The sequence below is a fragment of the Lepidochelys olivacea genome, assembly GCF_965140295.1.
Source record: "Lepidochelys olivacea isolate rLepOli2 genome assembly, chromosome: 16".
In the NCBI taxonomy this organism is placed as follows: domain Eukaryota; kingdom Metazoa; phylum Chordata; order Testudines; family Cheloniidae; genus Lepidochelys; species Lepidochelys olivacea.
Window position 1 is genome coordinate 25,568,199 of NC_140426.1, and position 22,067 is coordinate 25,590,265.

Below are 22,067 nucleotides of genomic sequence, written 5' to 3' on the forward strand. Positions count from 1 at the left end.
GGCAATTCCCTGCCCCTGCCCCGGAGGACAGCCTAATGCTCCAGGGGAGGAGATCTCTGTAGTGCACAGGGTGTCCCCACAGCAGCGAAATGGGAGAATCTAAACATCAGAGCATCAGCCAATGTCCCCTCAAACTAAGGTGTCTTTCCAGAGCTGTTGTCTCTCACATTGCCTTTAACCTCAGAAAGGCCCAGCAATAAGATCAAAGCGAAAAGCTGTTTTATTTTGCAGGACAAGGGCAAAACCCTCTAGTCATGCCCCGAGGTGAAGCCAGGGAGAGAGCAAGGCTGGATGCTGGGGAGGGCTTTGCTCCCAGGTCCCCGGCGGGAGCTGCAGCCTGCCGGAGAAAATAGCAGGGAGTACTGTGACCCAAGGATGCCTGCAGAGCAGGATGGAGATGCAGCCAGAGAAGTGGTAGATGGATGCTGCTAAGAGGCAGGGCAGGGACGGGACTGGCAGAGCCTCTGCTTCACCTGCTCTCCTATGTTTCCCCCATTCCCAAATGAGGGAGATTTGCCATGAGCTCAAGTCACTTTGAGTTTCTTTTTCTAACAGGGCCATGGCCAAACCCATCTTGGTGCTGCTGCCAGTCCTGGGCCTGACGTGGGTGTGTGGGGTCCTGGTTCACCTCAGCATCATCTGGGCTCATGTCTTCATTGTGCTGAACTCCCTCCAGGTAAGGCCCCGCCCGGGTGACTGGGAAGCTTGGAGCACCAAGGGTTTTCAGAGTCAGAGCCCCCTGGCTGAGGTTACTAGCGTCTGTCAGGCACTGAATGAACGACCCGGCTTCTCCAGTCCCGTCTAAGAACTGGCATGCTGTGGGTGAGGGGGCATGAGAAGGCACCATGGGGAATGGACACTCTCCAGCAAGAAAAAGCCTAAGGAACTTAGTCCCTTGGTAAGCAAGATTAAAACTCTCAGTAGGTCTCCTCAGGGTTCTGTCTCAGCACAGTGTAGGTAAAGACACCATCAGAGAGCAAAGGAATCTCCCTTTCTGAGTGGAGACAGACACCCCAATGTCCTGAGGGTCCTGGGCTCGGCGGGTGGGGGTTAAAATGAAATGTGGTTAGTGGCATAAATTTCCAGCTGATGATTCTTCTGCAGTGTCTTGACACTAGAAATACATGAATGGGGCTTGCAGCTGGGAGGTGTGTGCATACCCCCAGAGCACATTGCTGCAGCATGAAGCAGTTCTAAACAGACAGCTGGGAACCGAGGCCATTGCCCTGTTACCGGGGGCACAGGGACTCAGTTGGTGCAGTGAGCAGCAGATTTCTTGCAGAAGGCAGAAACCCACCTGCACGCTGGCTGGTGCAATGCCTTTTGCTTCCTAATATCTCACCCACCCCACATAGAGTTCTTTTGTTTCGGGCTGTTTCAGTTCTGTTCTCTCCAGGTTCTTACACCATGCTTATCACCAGAGTATTCGAGTTCTGGTAAAACACACAAAAGCCTGGTGGTTAATTGCATTTTGATAAAATCTTGAACTGGAGTTGAACAAAGTTTTATATTCCTTGCTGCACTTAATTGTATTATTCCAAACCAACAGCTTTACCTATTTATTTACCTGGTGTGACTCACACAATTTAACTAGAAAGGGGCCGATCCATGGCTCTCAGTGCCTTTGCCGTATGGTGCATTAAATTACAATTAGAGTACCCATCTCCATTGACCTGTTCTATGCATTTGAACCACAGTCATCAGAAAACCTGCAGAAGGAGGACTAAGTCATTATTAAGGCCTAATTTTCAAACCAGGCATGTGGATTTGGGAGCACACTTTTTCATCCATAATTTATTTGTGCTTTTCCTTAAAATCTGTTGCATTTGCAAAATTACACCTGTAAAAAATGGAAGCCAGGTTTGGAGATCTGACATTTTATGGGCAGCTTTTAGACTACTGTGATGGTTTCTCATCATCCATATAATAGATCATCAGTTTAAGAACATAAGAGCAGCCATACAGGGTCAGACCAATGGTCCATCTAGCCCAGTCCCCTGTCTTCTGACAGTGGCCAATGCCAAATGCTTCAGAAGGAAAGAACAGAGCAGGGCAATTATTGAGTGATCCGTCCCTTGTCATCCAATCCCAGCTTCTGGACAGTGCGTTGGGTGCAGTAGTACTGCCTTGTGTTTGTTTTAAAGTCCTGGCAAAATACAGCTTTAGTGAAATGAAATTATTTCAAGTCCTTTATCTTGGTAGTTATATGGTTTCCATTGCCATGGAATCTGAGCCTCTAACCCCATGAAATAGGTAAGTGCTGTGATTCCCATTGTACGGGTGAGAAACTAAAACACAGAGAGACTTGTGATCACACAGGAAGACTGTGCCCAGCCAGCTGGTGCTAGGCACCAACTGTCCCAGCCCAGGTCTCACTCTGTCATACTGGTAGGGTTACCGTGCAAGAGAGACAGTACACAGGGAATTCTGCAGACTAGACAAGCTAGCTGTTTCCTCCAGAATGGGAGGTGTGTTCAGGATAAGTGCAGTGGGATATGTACCTTGGGTAGTTAAGTCCCATCTCTGTTCTAATGTCCAGAGGCATTTGTCACCTCTGGAGAACCAGTGGGCTTTTCCAAGCTCTCGTTCAGCATCTGAGGAACCTAAGTAAATAATAACGAGGTGTGAAATGCAGCCCTGTGTAGAGTGTTTATTTAACGCTCCCTGCAGCCCACTCCCTGAATCTCTGGGTTGGCTGACTGGTGTTACGGTTTTGCCGTTTAAATCTTGTTTCTCATAATTAGATTTCCTGACATTAAATCATGGCTTTGGAATGACTCTTCTAAATTTATATCCTCATAAAATATCTCATCTGAGCTTTGTTTTGGTCATTTACTGGAGAATTTACTACTGTGTAACGTTTCATTTTAATGAAGCTCCGAGGCAGACATTCTAATTGCAGCTTGCATCAGTGAAACAAGCCTAACTCCTACACACACTATGAACTCCAGCACTGACATCAAGAATAGTGCTCATCAGGGATGGTCCACATACAACCCTCTGAGATGTCTGGCCCAGCACTTCTCTCCCTGGTGTCTAACTGTGGCTAAACAGACATTATTCCTGGATGTCTCGCATTCTGGGTTATTAGGAATTAAGTACATTTCTGAACTAAAACACTTCATCCTTAAAAACCTTATCATGAAGGGTCCTGCAGCTGATCCCAAAGATGCCCACACTTTGTCCAAGTAGGGCTGCATTAGGAACACAAGGGATGGATCTGATTTGCATAACATGGAGTAACTGAGACATTGCGGTCTAGTGGCTGCGGTACTGGGCTGGGAGTCAGGAGACCTTGGATTCTATTCCTGACTCCGCCGTTCACTTGCTGTGTGACCTTGGGTATGTCATGTTGCCTGCCCCTGCTGCTGCTTCTCCTCTCGTGCTGTCTGTAGGCTCTGCAGGGCAGCGCCCGTGTCTCAAGATGGGTTTGCACAGTGCCTGTGTGCAATGGGCCCAGATCTTCATTGGCACCTCTGAGGTTCCACTGAATGCATCCGATGAAGTGAGCTGTAGCTCACAAAAGCTTATGCTCAAATAAATTTGTCAGTCTTTAAGGTGCCACAAGTCCTCCTTTTCTTGTTACGAATACAGACTAACACAGCTGCTACTCTGAAACCTGTACCACAAATAGATTGCAGTTGCCATCGTCTTGAGTCTGGAAGTGCAGCCTGTGGAAATGGCAGCCTCCACTGTGCTCAGAGTGGAGCACCGTGTGCGGGCACTGTAGTGTCTAGGGCATTGGCTATGGGATGCCACAGATCAGACTTGGTCTGCAGGCCACAGGGACTGACTCTTTGCTGTGTTTGTACAGCACCATGGACAACGGGGTTCTGGTCCCGGACCAGGAGTCCCAAACACTTCTGCAGTACAAATAACTAATAATAATAATAATAGTCCCCCAAGAGAGAATGGAACCACACCACGAACTTTATTTGAAAACCATATTTAATTTTGTTTCTTGGGGTCACAAGTTTGTTGGTTTCCTTAAGGGAATTTAAGGCCATTCCTAGCCCCAATTTGGGAAAGAGAATGGTACCAAGTCCTGTTAGAAATGTAACAGCCAGCAGCTCTCTGCAATCCTGGACTCAGTGCAGCTGAGAAATAGCCATTCATATGACCCTGGCGTCAAAGCAGATCCCCAGATCATGAGCAGAGTAAAGTCACAGAATACGCAGCAGGCCCACAATGTGTCTCAAAGCGTCAGCCACATGGTGTGCGAAAGGCTTACTAAACCTGGAAAGAAAGAAGCTGTAGATGGAGCTAGAGAAGCACAGAAGCACAGTTGGTCCTGACGCTGGCCAGAGAAATAATTATGGATGGATAAAGGGAGGAATTCTTTATTAAGAGACAGCAACTGTTAATTGTTATTAGATGAGAGGCCCTTCCCCAACGGAGAGAAGACAGGATCTCTAGCCTGGGGAGCTTGCAAACCAAAGACGTAACACAAACCTCACTGAGGTCAATGGAAAGATTCCCGCTGATTTTAATGGGCTTTCTCCAGGCCCTAAGACCTCCAGTTCTGGAAGATATTTGAGCATGTTCCTAATTTTAAACACACAGTGCTGTGCCAAATAGTGATACTTACCTGAATCTGGGCCTAAATTAAATTGGATGAAGGGGCGGACACAGAGCCTATTGAAATTGGTAAAAAGCTTCCCATCGACTTCAGTGGGCATTGGATCAGCTCTATAATGTGCATGAGGGTGGGGAGAATAATATTTAAAATAGTTTAAGGTTGAATTGAAAACAGTTTTGCTTTGGTGAATCAAAAATCAGAATAAACCTCCACCTTTCAGGTTGAATGATCTGAAATTAAACATTTTGTTTCAATTCTGAGTAGTTTTTAATGTTGAAATTAAAAAAATATAATAAAAGAAAATTTCTAAATGAAAAGTCAATTTGAATGGAAAAATCAAAACATTTCATTGAGAAGGTGTCCAAACACAACATTTTGATTTGTTTAAAAGAATTCTTATGGGTTTTTTTACTGAAGAATTTGGCAAAATCGACATAAATTAGTGAAATGTTTTGATTTCACAGAATCTGCATTTTTTGCCCAAGCAGGTTTTGATGAATAATGTCACCCAGCTCTAATAATAACAATGAAATGGCCCCAGATGGCAGTTCCCATCCTTCTGCGCTTCACATTCATGTATGCACTTGACAAACTCCTTCACGAATGCTCTGTGATGACTCCAAAATCAGAGGCACTGGAAACCAAGAGAGCAGCCTGGCTGACTCCTGTATCGTGAATCCAAAATTTGGATGACTGAGATTCAAAGGCTTTCAATGTCTATTTAATTTTTTCCTGCTGTAAAATAGAAAATGGTCCTGATGGCATCTTTGTGATGTGGGGTGGGAGAGGCCTGTGGCCCCTAACTCTGGCATATTTGGCAGGTTTCACTTCAATAATGACTCCAAGTTTCCAGTAGCAGAAATGAAGCCATTATTGCCACGTGCGCAAGATGAATTTTCTGCCTGTTGCTGGAGCTTGTCCAGCTGTGAGGTGCTGCTAACGCACATCCGTTTGCTGTCAGATGGTGAAGGCCCAAGGCCAGCCAAAGGCCACCTCTCCATGTTTCTGCTATTAAGGATGTCGGGAGGTTGACAGGAGGCCTGTCGGCTGTTATTAAATATAGTGTCAATGCTTCTTGTCTCCTTCCAACCTCACTCCTGTAAAGGTGTAGCTCAGAGGTGGGCAGAGAACAGCACCAGCACTCTTTAAATCCACATTAGATGTAAGATTAAAACAAACCTATTTCCCAACTGGGACAAAACCCTTCAGAACGGTCAGAATTAAAGAGTATGGTCTCTGTGTAAGTAAATGGAGGGAAGCAGATTAAAACATGGAGTCCCGCTTCTGGTCCCATGCTGAGCCCCAGAGTCCTGCTGTCCTTCCCAGCTGTGTGCATTTTAACCTCTTCCAACACCCTGTCCTGGGCCTGCACTATGGAAGAGCTTGTGGTAATTTTCTGTTCATTCCTGAATGCTAGTGTGGAGAACCTGGGCTTAGTGGGGAATCTCACTTTGTCCTGCCTGCCTCCCCGCAGCCTTGTTCTGTGGATAGCATTTCCCCTGCTCCTCCCCCAAGTTCCTTGTTGTGTCTCTGCGGGCACAGGGGGTGAGGGTTCCGCTCTTGTGTTCATTTAGCTCTCATGGACGTGGCCAGATCTGACAGCCCTCGGGGCTGCCCTCCTCTGTTTATCCCCAGGACTTGCAGCACCCGCTTCCTCATTGTGCACTGCTAATGTGCCTCATCCCTGGCTGGAAGGGGTCACCCCGCTGGTGCCAGGGGAGTTTGCTTTCCGTGGCCTATTCAGCCTTTGGCTTCTCTGGTTACACCAGAAACAGGGTTGCCTAGCCGTGGCTGTTGTGTCATGCACACCGGGAACTGGTCTGCCATCCTCATTTCACACTAGCCACTGTGCTGTAGTCCATTGTTGTGAGCCACAGTTAGGTCACAATTTTCAAGTGACGGCAGAGAGTTCAGGGATGAAGGGGATGATCCCTACATTTTTAAATGCCATCCTCAGGATGACAAATTTCTTGAGAGTTCATCTATCATGAATCACATTAAACTCCACTGCTGAAGTGAGATGGAAGCTGAGTGCTGCACTGAATGGTGTTTGAAGGGGCAAGATTCATATTAGTTCAGAGCTACTTTTTTCTCTCCAGTCTCCATTCAAGCTGCTGCTTATTTTTTCCCCTTTCTTTCTTTGTCGTCTTCTTAAAAAAACATCTTTGTAATCACTTTGTCATAAATCACAGCAGAGGCGCCCTTGCTTGCAGTACAGTCAAACAGTGGGGCCCGGAGAGTTTAGCTCATGAATATATTGTCTTTGTTTGCCTTCTCCCCTATGCCAAGTAAGGTCATTCTAATTAGAAGATTACCCAGGAGGAGGAGTTGGGATCCTGACCAGAAGGCTACAGAGTAAAGGGAAAGCAGAGATAACATCACTTTTCAATCTCTCTGCTGCTTGGCCTATTCAAAAAGATTTCTTCAGCAGATCACCTTTGACTTGCGTTTAAAGTGCATTTGTTTATTCATGTAGCAATGTGGTAGCAGACAACTTTTTGTTGTTGTTGACTTGTGTTCTGTTTGTCTGTGGAAATTCAGATCTGTCTTCAAGGTTAGTTCACATGTCAATGCCAAATCCACCTAATCATTCTCCTAACCAGTCAGTGGAGGAAGAAAACAAGCCACTGACGAGCAGTGTTACAGGCTGCCATGCTGTGTTAACTGCTGCCCTTGGCGTGTTACTTAGAAGACTGGCTGGCCACCGACAATGGCTTCCATGCTCACTCATGGTTTCAAATATGGTCAGAGATGGTAAATGCCAGAACGGTGGGTAAAGGTGACTGCCTTATGAGGGAGTGTTTTATATAACACCAAATAGCAGCCTTTGTCTTTATTGACCTAGGAGCCAGGAAGGATAGTCCTGTGGTTGGTCCAGGCCTGGGAGTCATGAGCCGTGGCTTCCATTGACATTACTATCCCAGACTCCTTTTGTGGTGCTGAATAGTCTCTATACCTTTCTATGCCTCAGTTTCCCCATCCATAAAATAGGGTTAGTAACAATAATACTTCGGTGGGGTGGGGGGATTGAGGCTAAATTCACTGAGGTTGAACACTTTGAGATGCTTGACTGGACAACATATATTATTACGGCGACAGTCTGTAAACGTTCTAGAAGTGGTGCACACACAGAGGCATCCCTGAATGTAAAACAATTGTCTCATGCTGCCAGTACTAAAACATCCTTGGAATTTCTAAATAATAGAGATGATAATTTCCTAACTCAAAAAGTGCTACATCCAACACAGGGGAGGTCCGCGTTAGACCTCATCTTGACAGATGAAGAGGAACTGATCATAGAACTAAAAATTAATAGTCACTTAGGTACAAGTGATCATGACTTGATCACATTTATAATGTGCAAACAGAATAAAGTCCAGACCGGTGACAGATAGACTTGGTGCTTTAAAAAGGCCAATTTCACAAAGCTAAAAGCAAATATGAGCTAAATCAGCTCCAAGGAAGAATTTAATCAGAAAAATATTAATAATAATTGGGAATTGTTTAAGAACACTTTACTAGATGCCCAAAAAGCCACAATCCCCCATAATTGAGGAAGAAGGCTGTATGGATTTTAAAAAGACCTAAATTAGAGGGGAGGTGAAAGCAGCTATAAAAATAGAAACATAATATATAATGAATGAAAGAAAAGGGCAGATGACCATTTTTAATATAAATCATGAAGCTAGGAATTATAGAAAACTGATAAGGGAAGCAAAGGGACACAAGGAGAACTCTATGACCAGCAGAGTTAAAGCGAATAAGGAATTTTTAAAGTATCTTAGGAAAAAAAGAATCCTAACAATGGTATTAGTCCATTACTAGATGGAAAAGATAGAATTATCTATAATAATGCAAAAAAGGCAGAAGTGTTCATAATATTTCTGTTCTTTATTTGGGGAAAAAACAAATGATGTAGTCACATCATATGATAACACTGTTTCCATTCCAGTAGTATCTGAGGAGGATGTTAAACAGCCATGACTGAAGTTAGACATTGTAAAATCCGTATGTCTGGATTACTTGGATCTAAGAGTTTTAAAAGAGCTGGCTAAGGCAGTCACTGGACTGTTAATGCTGATTTTTCAGTAAGTTTTGGAACACTGGGGAAGTTCCACAAGACCTGAAGAAAGCTAATGTTGTACTAATTTTTAAAAAGGATAAACAGGATGACCTGGGTATTTACAGTCCTGTCAGTCTGACATTGATCCCAGGCAAGGTAGTGGAGTGGCTGATATGTGGCTCAATTAATAAAGAATTAAAAGAGGTATATAATTAATGGCTTAATGGAAAATAGATCTTGTCAAATTAACTTGATATCTTTTTTTGATGAGATTACAAGTTTGGCTGATAACGGTAAGAGTGCTGATGAAATATTTTTAGACTTCTATACGGCATTTGACTTGGTACCATGCTGACACTTTGATTAACAAACTAGAATGATATGAAATTGACATGGCACACATTAAATGGATTTAAAAACTGGCTAACTAATAGCTCTCAAAATGTAATTGTAAATCATCATTGTTTGGGTGTGTTTCTAGTCGGGTCCCACAGGCTCTTGGTCCTGTGCTATTTAACATTTTTATCAAGGCCCTGGAAGAAAACATAAAATCATCACCAATAAAGTTAGCAGGTGACATAAAAAAGGGGAGTGGAAAATAATGAAGAGGACAGGTCTGGATCGCTTGTTAAGCTGGTCACAAGCAAACAATCATAGAATCATAGAAGATTAGGGATGGAAGAGACCTCAAGTGATCATCTAGTCCAACCCCCTGCTCAAAGCAGGACCAATGCCAACTAAATCATCGCAGCCAGGGCTTTGTCAAGCTGGGCCTTACTATGTGTTTTAATAAAGCCAATATAAAGTTATACAACCAGGAACAAAGAATGCAGGCCAGACTTACAAGATGGGTGACTCTAGCCGGGAAGCAGTGACTCTGAAAAAGACTTTGGGGTTATGGTGAATAATCAGCTGAATGTGAGCTCCCAGTGTGACTCAGTGAACAAAAGGACTAATTCAATCCTTGGATGTACAAACAGGGGAATCTCAAGTAGGAGTAAGGAGGTTATATTACCTCTGTATTTGGCACTGATGTGATAGAATCCTTTGTCCAGTTCTGGTGTCCACAATTCAAGCAGGATGGTGATACATTGGAGAGGGTTCAGAGAAGAGCCATGAGAATGATTAAAGGATTAGGAAACGTGAGCATTATCTATTTAGCTTAACAAAGAGAAGGTCAAAAGGTGACTTGACTACAGTGTAAAACCGGGGTGGCCAAACTGTGGCTCGCAAGCCACATGCAGCTCTTCTACCGTTAAAGTGCAGCTCACACTGCCCCCTCCCTCCCCCCCGTCCCTCCATTCTGCACCTACCAGACTTGCAGTGGGACCTCTGCCTTGTAGCGGGGAGCTGGGGTAGGAGCTTCTGGCAGGTTTAGGGGTTAAAACTAGAGCTGGGCAAAACATTTTATACAAATCATTTTTTCACTGATAAATGCAGGTTCAGATTGGCCGAAACCATTTACAAATTTGGATCAACATCAGCGAACTGTTTTGGTCAAAGAACCAAACACAAAGTCCGAAATGTGGGAACAGTTCATTTTGGCATTTCCAAAACAAAATGTTTCACCTTTTAGTTTTGGAAAGATGTTTAATTTTGGAATTTCACTAAGTTTTATTTAATACTTTTAAAAAATTTAAAAAACCTCAAAAACTAAACAAAATATGTGTTTCAGACTGAAATTAACTTTTTATTTTTAACTTTCATTCTGCCAAAAAATTTTAAAAAAAAATTGGTTTGGGTCGACCTGAGGGAAATTTTTAAAAATGTTTTGGTCCAGCTACCAAACTGAAAACCCCTCTAGCAAGTGGTCTACCTCAACCTCCTAACCAGGGGGTCTTTTTTTTAACAGTGCGTCTAGGCAAAGATGTGCAGGGTCTCTGGCCTCTTAAAAATCATGGGGCACTTTCAGAACAGCCCACTCTTCTCTTCCCAGCTCCCCGCCCAAATGGCATCCTGCAGAATTTATCACCCAAGACTCACTCCTTTGCCTCCCCCTCCCATCACAGCCAACCAAATACGTTATGAAATCTGGGTTTGAGCTTGACTTGCTATGGTCCTGGGGTGATGTGCTGATACTTGATTCCTCTCTCTGTGCTGTGTTGCGGAGGAGATGGGAGGAGACAGTCTCTGAAACGAGTTGTGTGCCATGTGCCATAATGCATGCCCAGTGGCTCTCGCTTTGCATGAGTTCACGTGGCATATGGCTGAGCGAGGGGAGGGGAGAGTTGTCTGGTGGCTGGGACAGCAAACAGGACGTCAGCACTCCTGGGTTCTACTCCTGACTCGCTTGCTCTGTGCTCTGACCACGTCACTTACCCCTCTGCATGTCAGTCTCCACGTCTCTAAAGTAGGGACCTTCCTGCCAACAGCATTGGGAGTGTTGAGCTGTGCTTGAAATCTGCGTACGGCAGCTGCTACAGAAGGCCAAAATCTCCTTTGACATCTGGTGACTAACTGTACTTGGTTTAAGTGCTACCCCCATTTTACAGACAGGGACGTCAAGACAAAGTGAAGGGACTTGCCCAAGGCAGTGGCAGCAGGAAGAGTAGAACACAGACCTCCCGATTGTCAGTCCTGTGCCCTCACCGTATAACGGCAGCTTCCTCAATAATGTGGGCAATCCTGCTGGGAGCCCGGGGTGGCCGTGCAGGGTGTGACTAAGACATGCAAAACGTTAGGACCGAGTGACCAAACTGATCCCATTTGTAAAGAATCTGGGAGTGATCGTTCCTGCCCCCGGGAGATGGCCCGCAGGCTGCGTCTCAGCAGCAGGTGCAGATGGAGGAATCGGGCAGTCTGGTCCCGCTCAGCTGGGTAACGGGTGATGCTGGCTCCTCTGGGCCAAGACCCACACTGTCTGGTTTTGGGTTTTGCCACTTTGGCCACCTGGCCAGGCTGTCGAGCCAAGAGATGTATTGGGCGCGAGACTCATCACTGCTGGGATGTCCTCTTCATCACTTCCCACAGCTTGTGTGCGGATCCACTTAAATTTCATGCTGCACAGATTTATTTTCACTGAACTCTGTGTGGTAGGCTGTCCTATCGAGTTATTTTTTACACTTCACATTTTAAAGAGCCTGACTTTTTAACCAATAGATCTTTGAGTTTCTGGAATTAGATGGTGTGCTCTCTGTGGCTGTCATGTCCTGGATAGCGCCAGGCACATCGCCAGGCCTAACAAACAATTACTAACACTCATTCTGCAGCAGGGAGTGTTTGTTCTCATAATAGTTCTCTGAGTAGAATAGCGCACAGGGTGTGCCCTTATCCCCTCCCTTCCTAGCACTTGCAGGGGGCTTTTCAGAAGTGCTCACCTTGTTCCACCAGTGCTCGGTGGCAGCATCGTTAGACAAGTGAAGAGTGCTTTCAAAAATCCCACCTATAGGACACATGTCATCTGCAGAGTTTTGGGTGAAATCCTGGCTCCGTTACAGCCATTGCCAGTGACTTCGGTTGAGCCAGGATTTCACCCCAAATGTTCTGCAAAGATGGGTAAGCGTCACTATCCCCATTTTTACAGATGGGGAAACTGAGGCATTGAGTGGTGAAGGCCAAGGTCCCACAGCAGGTCGGTGACAGTACTGGGAATAGAGTCCAGCTCTCCTAACTCTCACTGTCCTACCCTAGTCCATTGTGACCTGCTCACCACTGAAGTTTGAGGCTTTAGAGATTGTCTTCTCACTATTGAGTATTTCTGTTGTGGTTGTGCCAGTCAGGAGTCAGGGCCGCATTGTGCAAGGCGCTGCACACACCTATCATGAAAAGACAACTATGTTTGCAAAGTGCTTTGAGAATCTGCAAATTCTGCAAATTTGAAAATTGCAAATTCTGGGACTGGATTTGTGATTTATTTTGTGCCAGTTTAACACTCTTCCATATTTTATCCACATTCAGTCTCTCTGCAGCTGGGCCTTCTTTCTCCCGGGCTCCCCTCCCAGCCGACATCACCACCTCTCCTCCCAGTTCTGTACAAAAGGATTATTTCAAGGAAGACCTGTCTTGGCAGCCGCACCAGAAATCTGGTCTGTAGGAGTGACCAACTCTGCTGTTTGAAGGACAGGTCATGGCACCACGCCAGGGTATTGCTACCACTGTGCTTGCCAGGAGTTTTCAGATGCAGAGCAAGGCTCATTGAAGACGAGATGAATGACTTTTCTTACTGCTGCTGATTTATCTAGCTGCGATAACAAACACTCGGCAGATGTAACATAAATCTGGTGGGCCAGATCGGACTGCCTTTATGGACAAACTCTTTTGTGTAAAGCTGTAATTAGTCCCTGGTGCTTAGCCCAGTTTTGACCCCTAGGTGGTGCTCTTTCTAGGCCTGTGTCTTGTTACAGCTGTTTCTCTACTGGACAGCAGGCTGGGGATGAGGTTCTGACTGGTGCTCCGTATTTTGGAGTCACACTGGTGGTGGCTGAGCTTCTGTGGAGTTGACAGCATGAGGTCCATACTCCAATCTCTAGCCCTCTCTGAGTGGGGAGGGAGGACAAGCGTGGTGGGTTTGGGTTTCACAATACTACCTTGGTAGGAAGGTTTGGATCTGCCTCGCATTTTACCTTGAATCTCCCTAGCACGGGCTGTAATACTGACATGGCTCAGTGGGGATCAAGTCCAGCACCTCTTACCCTTAACGCATGAGCCACTGCTGCGTGAGCTAAAAGACAGAGCTGTGTTAGCCTTGGCTGTGCACTCCTCACTCTGGATAGTCTGGCTGCTGCTAGAGGAGGACAGAGGACCCCCCCCCCCCCCAAGCAGCCCCTGGCTTATCTGGCGACCACTCAGCTGCCATGGTCTGTCACCAATAGACTATCACACTGAAAAGGAAAAGGCCTCATCACCTTGCTCTGCTCTGCCCTGCCCACGCAAAGGCTGCATCCATCTGGGCTCACTCTGTGGCTACTTCAGTTGTCAGGAAGGGATGTCTAGTTCCTGAATTTCACTCATTCCCACACAGGGGTTGTCTCCCCGCGTTTATGTTTTTGAGGGGGGGAGGGGAGCTCCACCTAGTAATTTCTGGAGGGATTTTCCCGTTCACCACTGAATGAAGCGGGGAACCCTGGGCTTGGGAGTGGTAGGGAGGCCTGATGGAGTCAGTGGGTTGACAGCTGCAATTGCTCTTCAGCTCCATCCAGCTCCATCACAGAGCAATAGAGCAGCCCCTGGGCACGGAAGGCGCTAGGTGCTTATTTGCCTGCCTGCCAGGGACTGTGCCTACATCCCTGCAAAACCAAGTGTGTGTGGATGCTGCAATGGTAGCAGAAGGAAGGGGTGGGGAGGAATGAAAAGACTCTTTCTCCTTTTAACTGCTCTTGAATGAAGTCATCTGAGTTCTGTCTATTATTGCCATGGATCACATTTATTAACGTAGTGCTGGGGACCCACCAAGCTCAGGGCCCCCTTTGTGCTAGGATCTGTCCACACTCACAGTAGCAGCCAGTGCGTATAGGGATCATTCCGTATTGAGAGTCCATTCCCATAGTTCTCTTCCATTTCTTGAAGGGGACGTGTTAGAAGACGGAGATTGCAGAGACAAACCTGATGGGAGTCGTCTGTTTCACAATCAGAGCAGGGAGTGGAACAAGTATTGAGAAGTAGAGTTTGAGGTTTGGGGTGGAATCAGTTTGGAGATCCAGCCGGCTGTGAGCAGAGCACAATACTGGCTTGGAGATGAACCCTAGCAGGTCTGAGTGCTGAGATTTCTGAAGCATGTATGTTCCGGTGGCATCACAAGGAACAATAATAGGAGCTACCCCTGCGCTAGGCGCCGTCCGGGCACACAGTAGCAGTGTCTTACTTCCCCTGTTTCAAAATGGTCAGTCTATTGCAAGCCCGTAATATTTTATATTTTCTCTTGTTTTTAGGGCTTGTACATCTTCCTGGTCTATGCAATCTATAACAGTGAGGTAAGAGGAAGCTCTCACTCGGTTTTGATCCATATTCGGAACAGTCCTATATTAGAAATGAAACTGGTAACCAGAATCTTATCAAATGCAAAGGTTAATATTCTGTCCTGGCCCTTTGCTCCTGCAACAGCTGTTGCTTTTGCCCCCTTGACTTGTCCGGAGGATGTTGTTGTTTTATCGGAACAGCACGGGCCCTGTCTCATGACCCTGCTCAACTTTCAGGTGAGGAACGCCATACAGAGGATGAAGGAGAAGAAGAAAGCGCTCTCATTCACAGTAAGTGTGAGGCAGAGATGCTGCTTCGGTTTCATTAAACACAAGCTGGTTTCAGAGGATGGGGTTTTTTTTCATTTTTCACAATGGTGGATTTCTAGGAAACCCAGTTTGTGTCCCCTCCCCCAAATCTAAAGCATAGAATCTAGTGGGCATCCCTCACTACCAACTGGGATTATCAACCCCATCTGGTAGCCATGTAGCCTATAGGGCATGCTGATTTCTTCTTCGCAGCTGGCCAAACCTTCTCAGCCCTCCACAGTCTCTCCAGGGATTTCAGACTAAACTCTAAAGAAAGGCTCAAACGCTGAAATTTCCCATCATGCCTCATCTGTGGATTGTTGTGTGTGTGAGTTGGGCGTGGACGCATTTTTGATCCACAAAACAGGGCAGCTTGAGTTATCACATCACAGGTTTGTAGGATGTGACTGACTCCAAGGCCAGGCAAAAGGCCTCTCCCCTTGCTCTGGTTGATGTGAGACTTTGATCTTTAAAACATGGAGTTATCACATTCCACAGTACCCCTTTAAATCCAGGTTTGTAGCCAAAGTCTGCTCTCTGGGGTACATTTGGGCTCTCCCTGATTCCCTCAGGGCATGCATTGTAGGACACAACTTGGCCCTGGGAATCCTTAGGGCATGCATTGTATGACAAAACTTGGCCCTGGGAATGTCTTTTGAATGGACCTGGCATATTCAGAAACCTGGAGTCGGGGGACATCATTTTCCTCCTGAACAGTACTGGGGAGGGTGGAGGAGAACGTGCCACTGGTTCTGCAGTTTGGGCGGTTGCTGTAGACCTCCCTGGAGAATCCACACGGACTGAAGAGTGGCCTTATCGGCAAGGAGGTGAGAGTTAAGAAAACAGCTGCAGCAGATTTTTAAAATGATGCATGGTATCAAAATCCTTTAAAGGCAGATGTGTCGCGGATTCCTGAGGGTTGTCCTGCTTCTCTGTCATTTTGCAGAACTGTTCTCATCCGATCAATTATCTGTCAAGTCCAAGAAATACAGCTTCCTGGGAGACTGGGAAGCTGAGTCCCTCCGCGCCCGAGAGCGCCTTGTCCAGCCCTGTGCAGAAAGATCCCCCCCTGAAGAACATTACCAACAAAGGTAAAGAGCCCCTTCTGGGACCTCAGCTTTGTTTTCAGGTTGCCAGTGTTGCTGGCACAGATTCAGAGCACGGGGGAAGGTACGCTGACCTTTCCAGAGGGTCCAGTTTTCATGCAATTTCATCCCTTGCATTATTGTTTTGAACCCTCTAAAACACCACAGAGTTGGAAAGTTTGACATGGTTATGAAGTTCCCAATGGTGACTCTAGAGTATGAGTGCCAATGTCAGGGCAGGCTGTTCCAAACCAGGACACATACCCTGATGGGCTGTGAGGTCTAGACTTAGATTTCACCAACCAACTGCACCATATGCAAACCCCCCAGGCACTTTAACAGCCTGAACATGGAGTCACAGCCAGTCCCCTGGGGTACTCCAGTCTGTCTTTCCATCCAGGTGAGTGTCTCTCTGGTATTGACGGCCCCATACACCAAGGATAACAGCAATATTCAGGTCACTCCCAATCCCAAAGGACCAGTTGCTTACCCCAGGTCAATTGTACTTTAGGGCTCACACCAAAGACAACGCTTGTAGGCGATCCTATAGCAAACAATATGAAGATTTATTAACTAGGAAAAGGAAAATAGAGAGTTATTTATAAGGTTAAAACAAGTGAATATAGACCATGAATGAGTTACAGCCTTAGGTTTCAAAAGGTAATCTAGGCTTCTGTAATCAGCAAACTCTATTTGACCTCTAGGGCTAAGCAGCTGGGGATCTCTTGCTTATGTCTAGAAACACCTTGCTCCCCCAAGCAGCAGAGAGATCCCTAACTCCTTTTGTTTAAGGTTTTTATCTCCCTCCTGCCATGTGCTCTGAGCTGCAAACTCAGCTGATAGGAGGAGTTCACTTGCATGACTCATCTTCACAGATAAACAACAAGGGTGTGTCCACACATAAACTGTTCCCGTGGCACCACTGCGGGGCTTCAGTGAAGACACGACTACGCTAATGGGAGGGGATCTCCCACTCGTGTTGATACTCCATCTCCTTGAGACACAGTAGCTAGGTTGGCAGGAGAATTCTCCGATCAACATAGCCCCGATAAACATAGCACTTTCTACACTGGGGGTTAGGTTGGTGTAACTGCATAGCTCAAGGGTGTGGATTTTCACACTACTGAGTGACGTTGTTATACCAACCTCCTTTCCCACTGTAGACCAGGCCTAAGAGTCTTTACCCCTTTTGTTGACATTTTCTCGATCCTGACGTAGGGGGTTTCCACTTGTAGAAACTCTGGTTTCCACCCAGAGCCCGTCTCCTCTCAACGTGTCTCCTCTTTGGGGGGCCGGGGCATAACAATTCCTGCTCTTTGCACTGATTAACATCCCTCTCCTCTATGGCCATTCATACAGTCACAGAAGCTCAAATGTTACCTTACAATATGGAGCACAGATATCAGAAGTGAGATTAATGCAGGGAGCATCTCACAAGCATTCAACAAACTCTAAACACTTTTTCTTATCATTCCAATACCTCGTCTGTCAATAATGACGGCATCTGTCAGTGTCCGTTGAGAGACATGGGCACCTGAGCATCAGCTGGCACCAGGTCTGCCAGCATCATAGTGAACATGAATGTTGTTAGGTTTGTGTTCCTTGGAGTGAGAGAGAAACTTTGATGAAAATATAAATACAGCACTGAGGGGCTGTCTGGCTCCCGAAGAAGACAGTGGTAGAAGGCCAATTGACTTCAATGGGATCAGTCCCTATTGTGTATATGGGTCATCCATGCATTCAAGGCGAGCGGATGTGGGGAATCCTCAATCCATAAGACACAGCACCAGGAGTGACCTGAGCCATTTTGCCAGCTAGGGCAGAAAATGTTTTCAGTGTCTCCACCCCCAGTGCCTTGGAGGTGGGAGGGAAGTTGAGGGGCACAGCAGCATGGTGCTCCTGGAAGTTGGTGCCTAAGGCTTCTGCCCCTGCAGCTGGCCCTGAACAGCATGGCCTTCCTTCTAGTCAGAGAAGCATGTTGGTACTTTAACATCGATTTATATGGGGGGGAGAGAGCCGGAAATCGAGAAACTAGATTAAACTAGAGAAAGAAAAGTTCACAGGCTCAAACTGATTGGCAGCTCTGAAAACTAGCTTGCAATTCTTCAGTCAGCCCGGCTGGGCCCTTTACTTCCTTGGGAGATACTTTGGGGGAATAAATGATAGAGCCCTTTGAAAGGAATGCACATTTCCATTCTCCAGGTGTATCCACATTCATTGTCTCACTTCACACTTTAGGAAACTTTGGTGCTAAAATTCCTATGGGGATTTCCTCAATGATGTCACCAGAGAGACCGGTACGTAATGTCTTGAATTATTTTCCACCTTTCATATGCAGAATAGATACGTCGACAGGAGTGCGGGAGTGTTGTCTAGTGTTTATAGCAAAGGGCTAGGACTCAGGACTCCTGGGTTCTATTCTCAGCTCTGTCACAGATGTCTTGTATTATCCTGGGTAAATCACGTAATTGTCTGTGGCTCAGCTGCCCCTTTGCTAAGATGGGGTTCATATCAGTTACCTCCTCCCTGGGGGAGTTGTGAAGGTCCATCAGTGGTGGTAGCAGACTTTGTTAGCCATGTTGGTAGCACTGTAGGTATGCACCTCCTGCTAAGCATTGATTGGGTTGGGAAGCTGAAGGAATTTACCCCAGTAAAAGGACCCTGTAATGAAGTATCTGAAGGCTGCAAATCACTGGCCTATGGAGAGTGGTGCAGCAGATGTGACAAACAATAATGGGGTGAAATTATGATAAGAAAGTGCAGCCTCTTAGACTGAACAGTTTCTTGCCAGGAAGTTGGCCAAGGGAAAGGGGTGGAAACCCCGTGGCTCAGGGCACCGCGAACTAGACTAGACAAAAGGCCCTACAAACATACAGAATGGAACAGCCCTGCACTATCTACTGGGAGTCACAGCAAACAGCCTAATGTCTTCATGTCTAGGGTTCTCGGACACCCCAGGAGGGCTCCTCAGGTGAGGGTGAGCTATGGACTCAGACATGGGGGGGGATCTCACTCTCTGGTGTAAAGTGGCCCATGTAGCCCCTTTATAGACTGCCATCCTTCATGCTCTACCCCATCGTACTGGGCTTGCTCGAAAGCAATCAGCGCACCTGCCACCCGTGCGAACGAGTAAGGAGGCGTCTGTCTATCCCTGCCCTTGGAAGACAAATAGTAGAAAGAGAATCAACTGTCTGTGTGTTTGGGGGATGCCCAGCTCCTGGATATAAAGGGCCCTTGTCCTGTTAGACCCATTTGTGCTGACTCCTGGACTGCAGAGGGGAGGGAGAGATGCGGGTTGGTTTGACACATGAGCGGTGGGGGAGTCTCTCTGCTGCATGTTGATTCCTAGTTTTGTTGGTAACATTTGTGGTCTCTTTTCGCCATTCTGTATCAGAGGGAATCAACTCCCAGGTCTGTTTATAACAGGGGCATCCATAAAAGCACAAATGGAACTGAGCAATCAGAATGAAAAGACAGAAATGAGGTCATGGCTACAAGCCTCCCCAAAATGAAGCAAGTTAGAAAAGGGCTTGTGGTGTGTTTCAGCACCCAAGTTATGTTCTGTGCAAATGGGATATTGTTCAGTTGGCCCATTTCATTTCCCAGCAACTAATCTTCTACCAAGTTCAACAAGGCATGCTGTAAAGTGGAGAATAATTTAAATGTGACTATTCTGATACCACTTCTATTCCCACCACTGAAATGATTATGCACTGTTCTGTGCACTTGACATAGAAGTTAACTATAGTTTCTTCAGAAAAAAACATAATGCTATTTTCATGTGTGGAATTTACCAAAGGGTCTAGATATACACCAAAATTTCTCTCTCTCTCTGTCTCCTTTATTGCTTTTGAAGTGCTATCTTCTTTATCTTACAGATAACATTCTGTTCTATTTCAAGGCAACTTAGTAAAATCAGTATTTATTGTCTCTCATGGTTTATTTTTGTTTAATGTTGCTATTCTTCCGGGTGATAAATACCTGGCAGGTTTTCCAATAGGTGCTTTTCTGACCCAGGCAGCTGCTGGCTCTGTAAATTAGAACCATTGCTAAGCTACTTGGCACAAAATATGAGACATGAGCTAAAGAGATTAACCAGGAGGCCTGAGTTTTCTAATGCACAGGGCATTAATAGAGGAGCCTGTAGATTTCCTAAATGCCAAGGCCACAGCACTTCCTAGCTGGTAGACTTGGGGCAAAGATAGAATTAGCTTGATTCCATGCTGGGGTCATCCAGAGCTTCTCTTTTTGTTTGTTACTTAAATATTTTTATTTAAAATGTTTTATTTTCCTTTTCTAAACAATACAAATTCAACAACAATCAAAATACAAAATTCCCTAGTATCCAAGGAGCCAGTGTGGGAGGAAGCAAAGCTGAGCCAGTTTGTTTGTTTAAATATTCGTTTGTCTTCACAAGTGACTTTTTGCAACTCTTTCATGTTCTCTCTTCATGAACGTTTGAGCTCCACAAGTGACTGCTCAGGAAACGTGAATTTTGAAGCTGATATATTGTAAACATTTTTGAATGTAAGATTTGTGCATTGTTGCAGCTTGTGCTCTGTGTGTGTTAATGCACCATGCAGTTGACTAGCCTGCGGTGCAGGTTAGTTACATAAGTCACATGGATTGTTTCAGCTCCCTGACTGAATCCCTTATGTAATTGACGGGCATGAGCTGTGAATTCAGAATGGTATCGTTGAACGTAGTCTCGTTCTGATTAAGAAGCCATTTTTTACAATAAATCTGAAAACACTTACAATGACAAAATGCTGTGCTCCCTTAGGAGCAAACATCAGAGTGTTTTCACTGCATTTCATCCACGTTTTATTTGACAAATTTTTTGGTGAAAGGTTTTGGGGTTTTGGCACCTCCAATGTGTTTAAACCCCCTCTAGCCTCATGGTGCTTCATTGTGCCCCTTGGGTGGACTGTGCAAACATTTCAGCTGAACAGCGGTCATCACCATTCACTGTCATCTGGCTGAACAGGGCAGCCAGGACAGGTCCCCACTGGAAGTAAAACTGATGATGATAAGATTAAGAATAGTAGAACCTAGAGGCTGCAGCCGGCCAATACTGTTTTCCTTAAGAAGAGATCAGGTTGGCCTCCTGTTTTGTATCAAAATATCTGAATGTGAATCCTTCCCACCCTTGTCAACAGCGCTTAGGGGACAGAAACAGCTCTGCCATTCCTGTCTAAAGTTTATCATTTAAACAAACCTTGTGATTTTTAAGCCAATCTTGTGGTTGTTCGGAGCCTGCCTGATTTGTGAATGCGTGGGGCTGGTGATGCTGGGAAGCCATTGCCAGGATTAGGCCTTAAATTAGTAAATATTTTGTGGAAGAGAGGGTGGAGGAGGTGGCCCCAGGGTGCCTTATGGTGCAGGTGGTCTTTACTAGGGCCTGGCTAGGTCCCACAGCCGGCTCTGGGGGGCCCTATGCTCCATCCAGTGCAGTCAGAGATGGAGAAGCTGGCTTAGGTCAGCCGGTCTGGTCCTCTCTTGCGTTGGATTGTTCTGTATGTCCTAGCACTGTGCCCAGTCCACTGCATTGCCCCAAGCAAGGACGGGAGCCCCACTTTCAGCAGAGCTTGCTGCCAGTGCAGGTCTCTCATGCCACAGGCCCCGCTCTCCCTAAGCACGCGTGCTGGGCACTGGGGAGAACGCCCAGGAGGCACCAGTGGGGGAGTTCACCCAAGCTCCGTGAACATGAGGGGCAGGGTTGTTCCCCTAGCTGTGAAGCAGTGGAGCTGCAGGGAGTGATGGGAAAGGAGAGCGCATGCAGCAAAGCCCCTTTTGGCTGCACTGGTGGCAGGGAAAAAGCCCCACTCTGACCTGGGGAATGTGGCTGTGAACAGATCTGGGCTCCTGGGGGCTTGGAAACTCCCTCCTTGAACAAATCTCAATTAACAAGCATTCTCCCCTCTTTCAGGCTGTAGAGCTGACAGCGTTCAAATCCTCAGGTAACTTCTCCCTCCGTCATTTCCTCTTCTCTTTGTGCTTGGGATAAATGTCTTGCTGAGTGTATTAAAAATCATCTTGCACCACCTGTTTCTGCACTGAGGAGGGCTGGCTGCAGAAAGGGGGGATCCATGCACACAGGCAGAAATGTTCTCCTCATTCTGTTTTTAATTACAAAA

The 22,067-nt window shown here is 46.1% G+C and overlaps 1 protein-coding gene across 9 annotated transcripts in view; it reads left to right on the top strand.

Annotated features, from left to right (window-relative positions):
• ADGRD2 (adhesion G protein-coupled receptor D2) overlaps nucleotides 1–22,067 on the top strand; it is a 67,862-nt gene that overhangs the window by 32,458 nt on the left and 13,337 nt on the right. For all 9 annotated transcript variants that reach the window (XM_084650547.1, XM_084650554.1, XM_084650551.1 and 6 more), the window contains 6 exons: nucleotides 556–676; nucleotides 14,510–14,551; nucleotides 14,774–14,827; nucleotides 15,792–15,936; nucleotides 18,169–18,227; nucleotides 21,860–21,890. In XM_084650547.1, coding sequence (XP_084506673.1) covers nucleotides 556–676; nucleotides 14,510–14,551; nucleotides 14,774–14,827; nucleotides 15,792–15,936; nucleotides 18,169–18,227; nucleotides 21,860–21,890 — 452 coding nt within the window. The remainder of the gene's footprint in view (nucleotides 1–555; nucleotides 677–14,509; nucleotides 14,552–14,773; nucleotides 14,828–15,791; nucleotides 15,937–18,168; nucleotides 18,228–21,859; nucleotides 21,891–22,067) is intronic.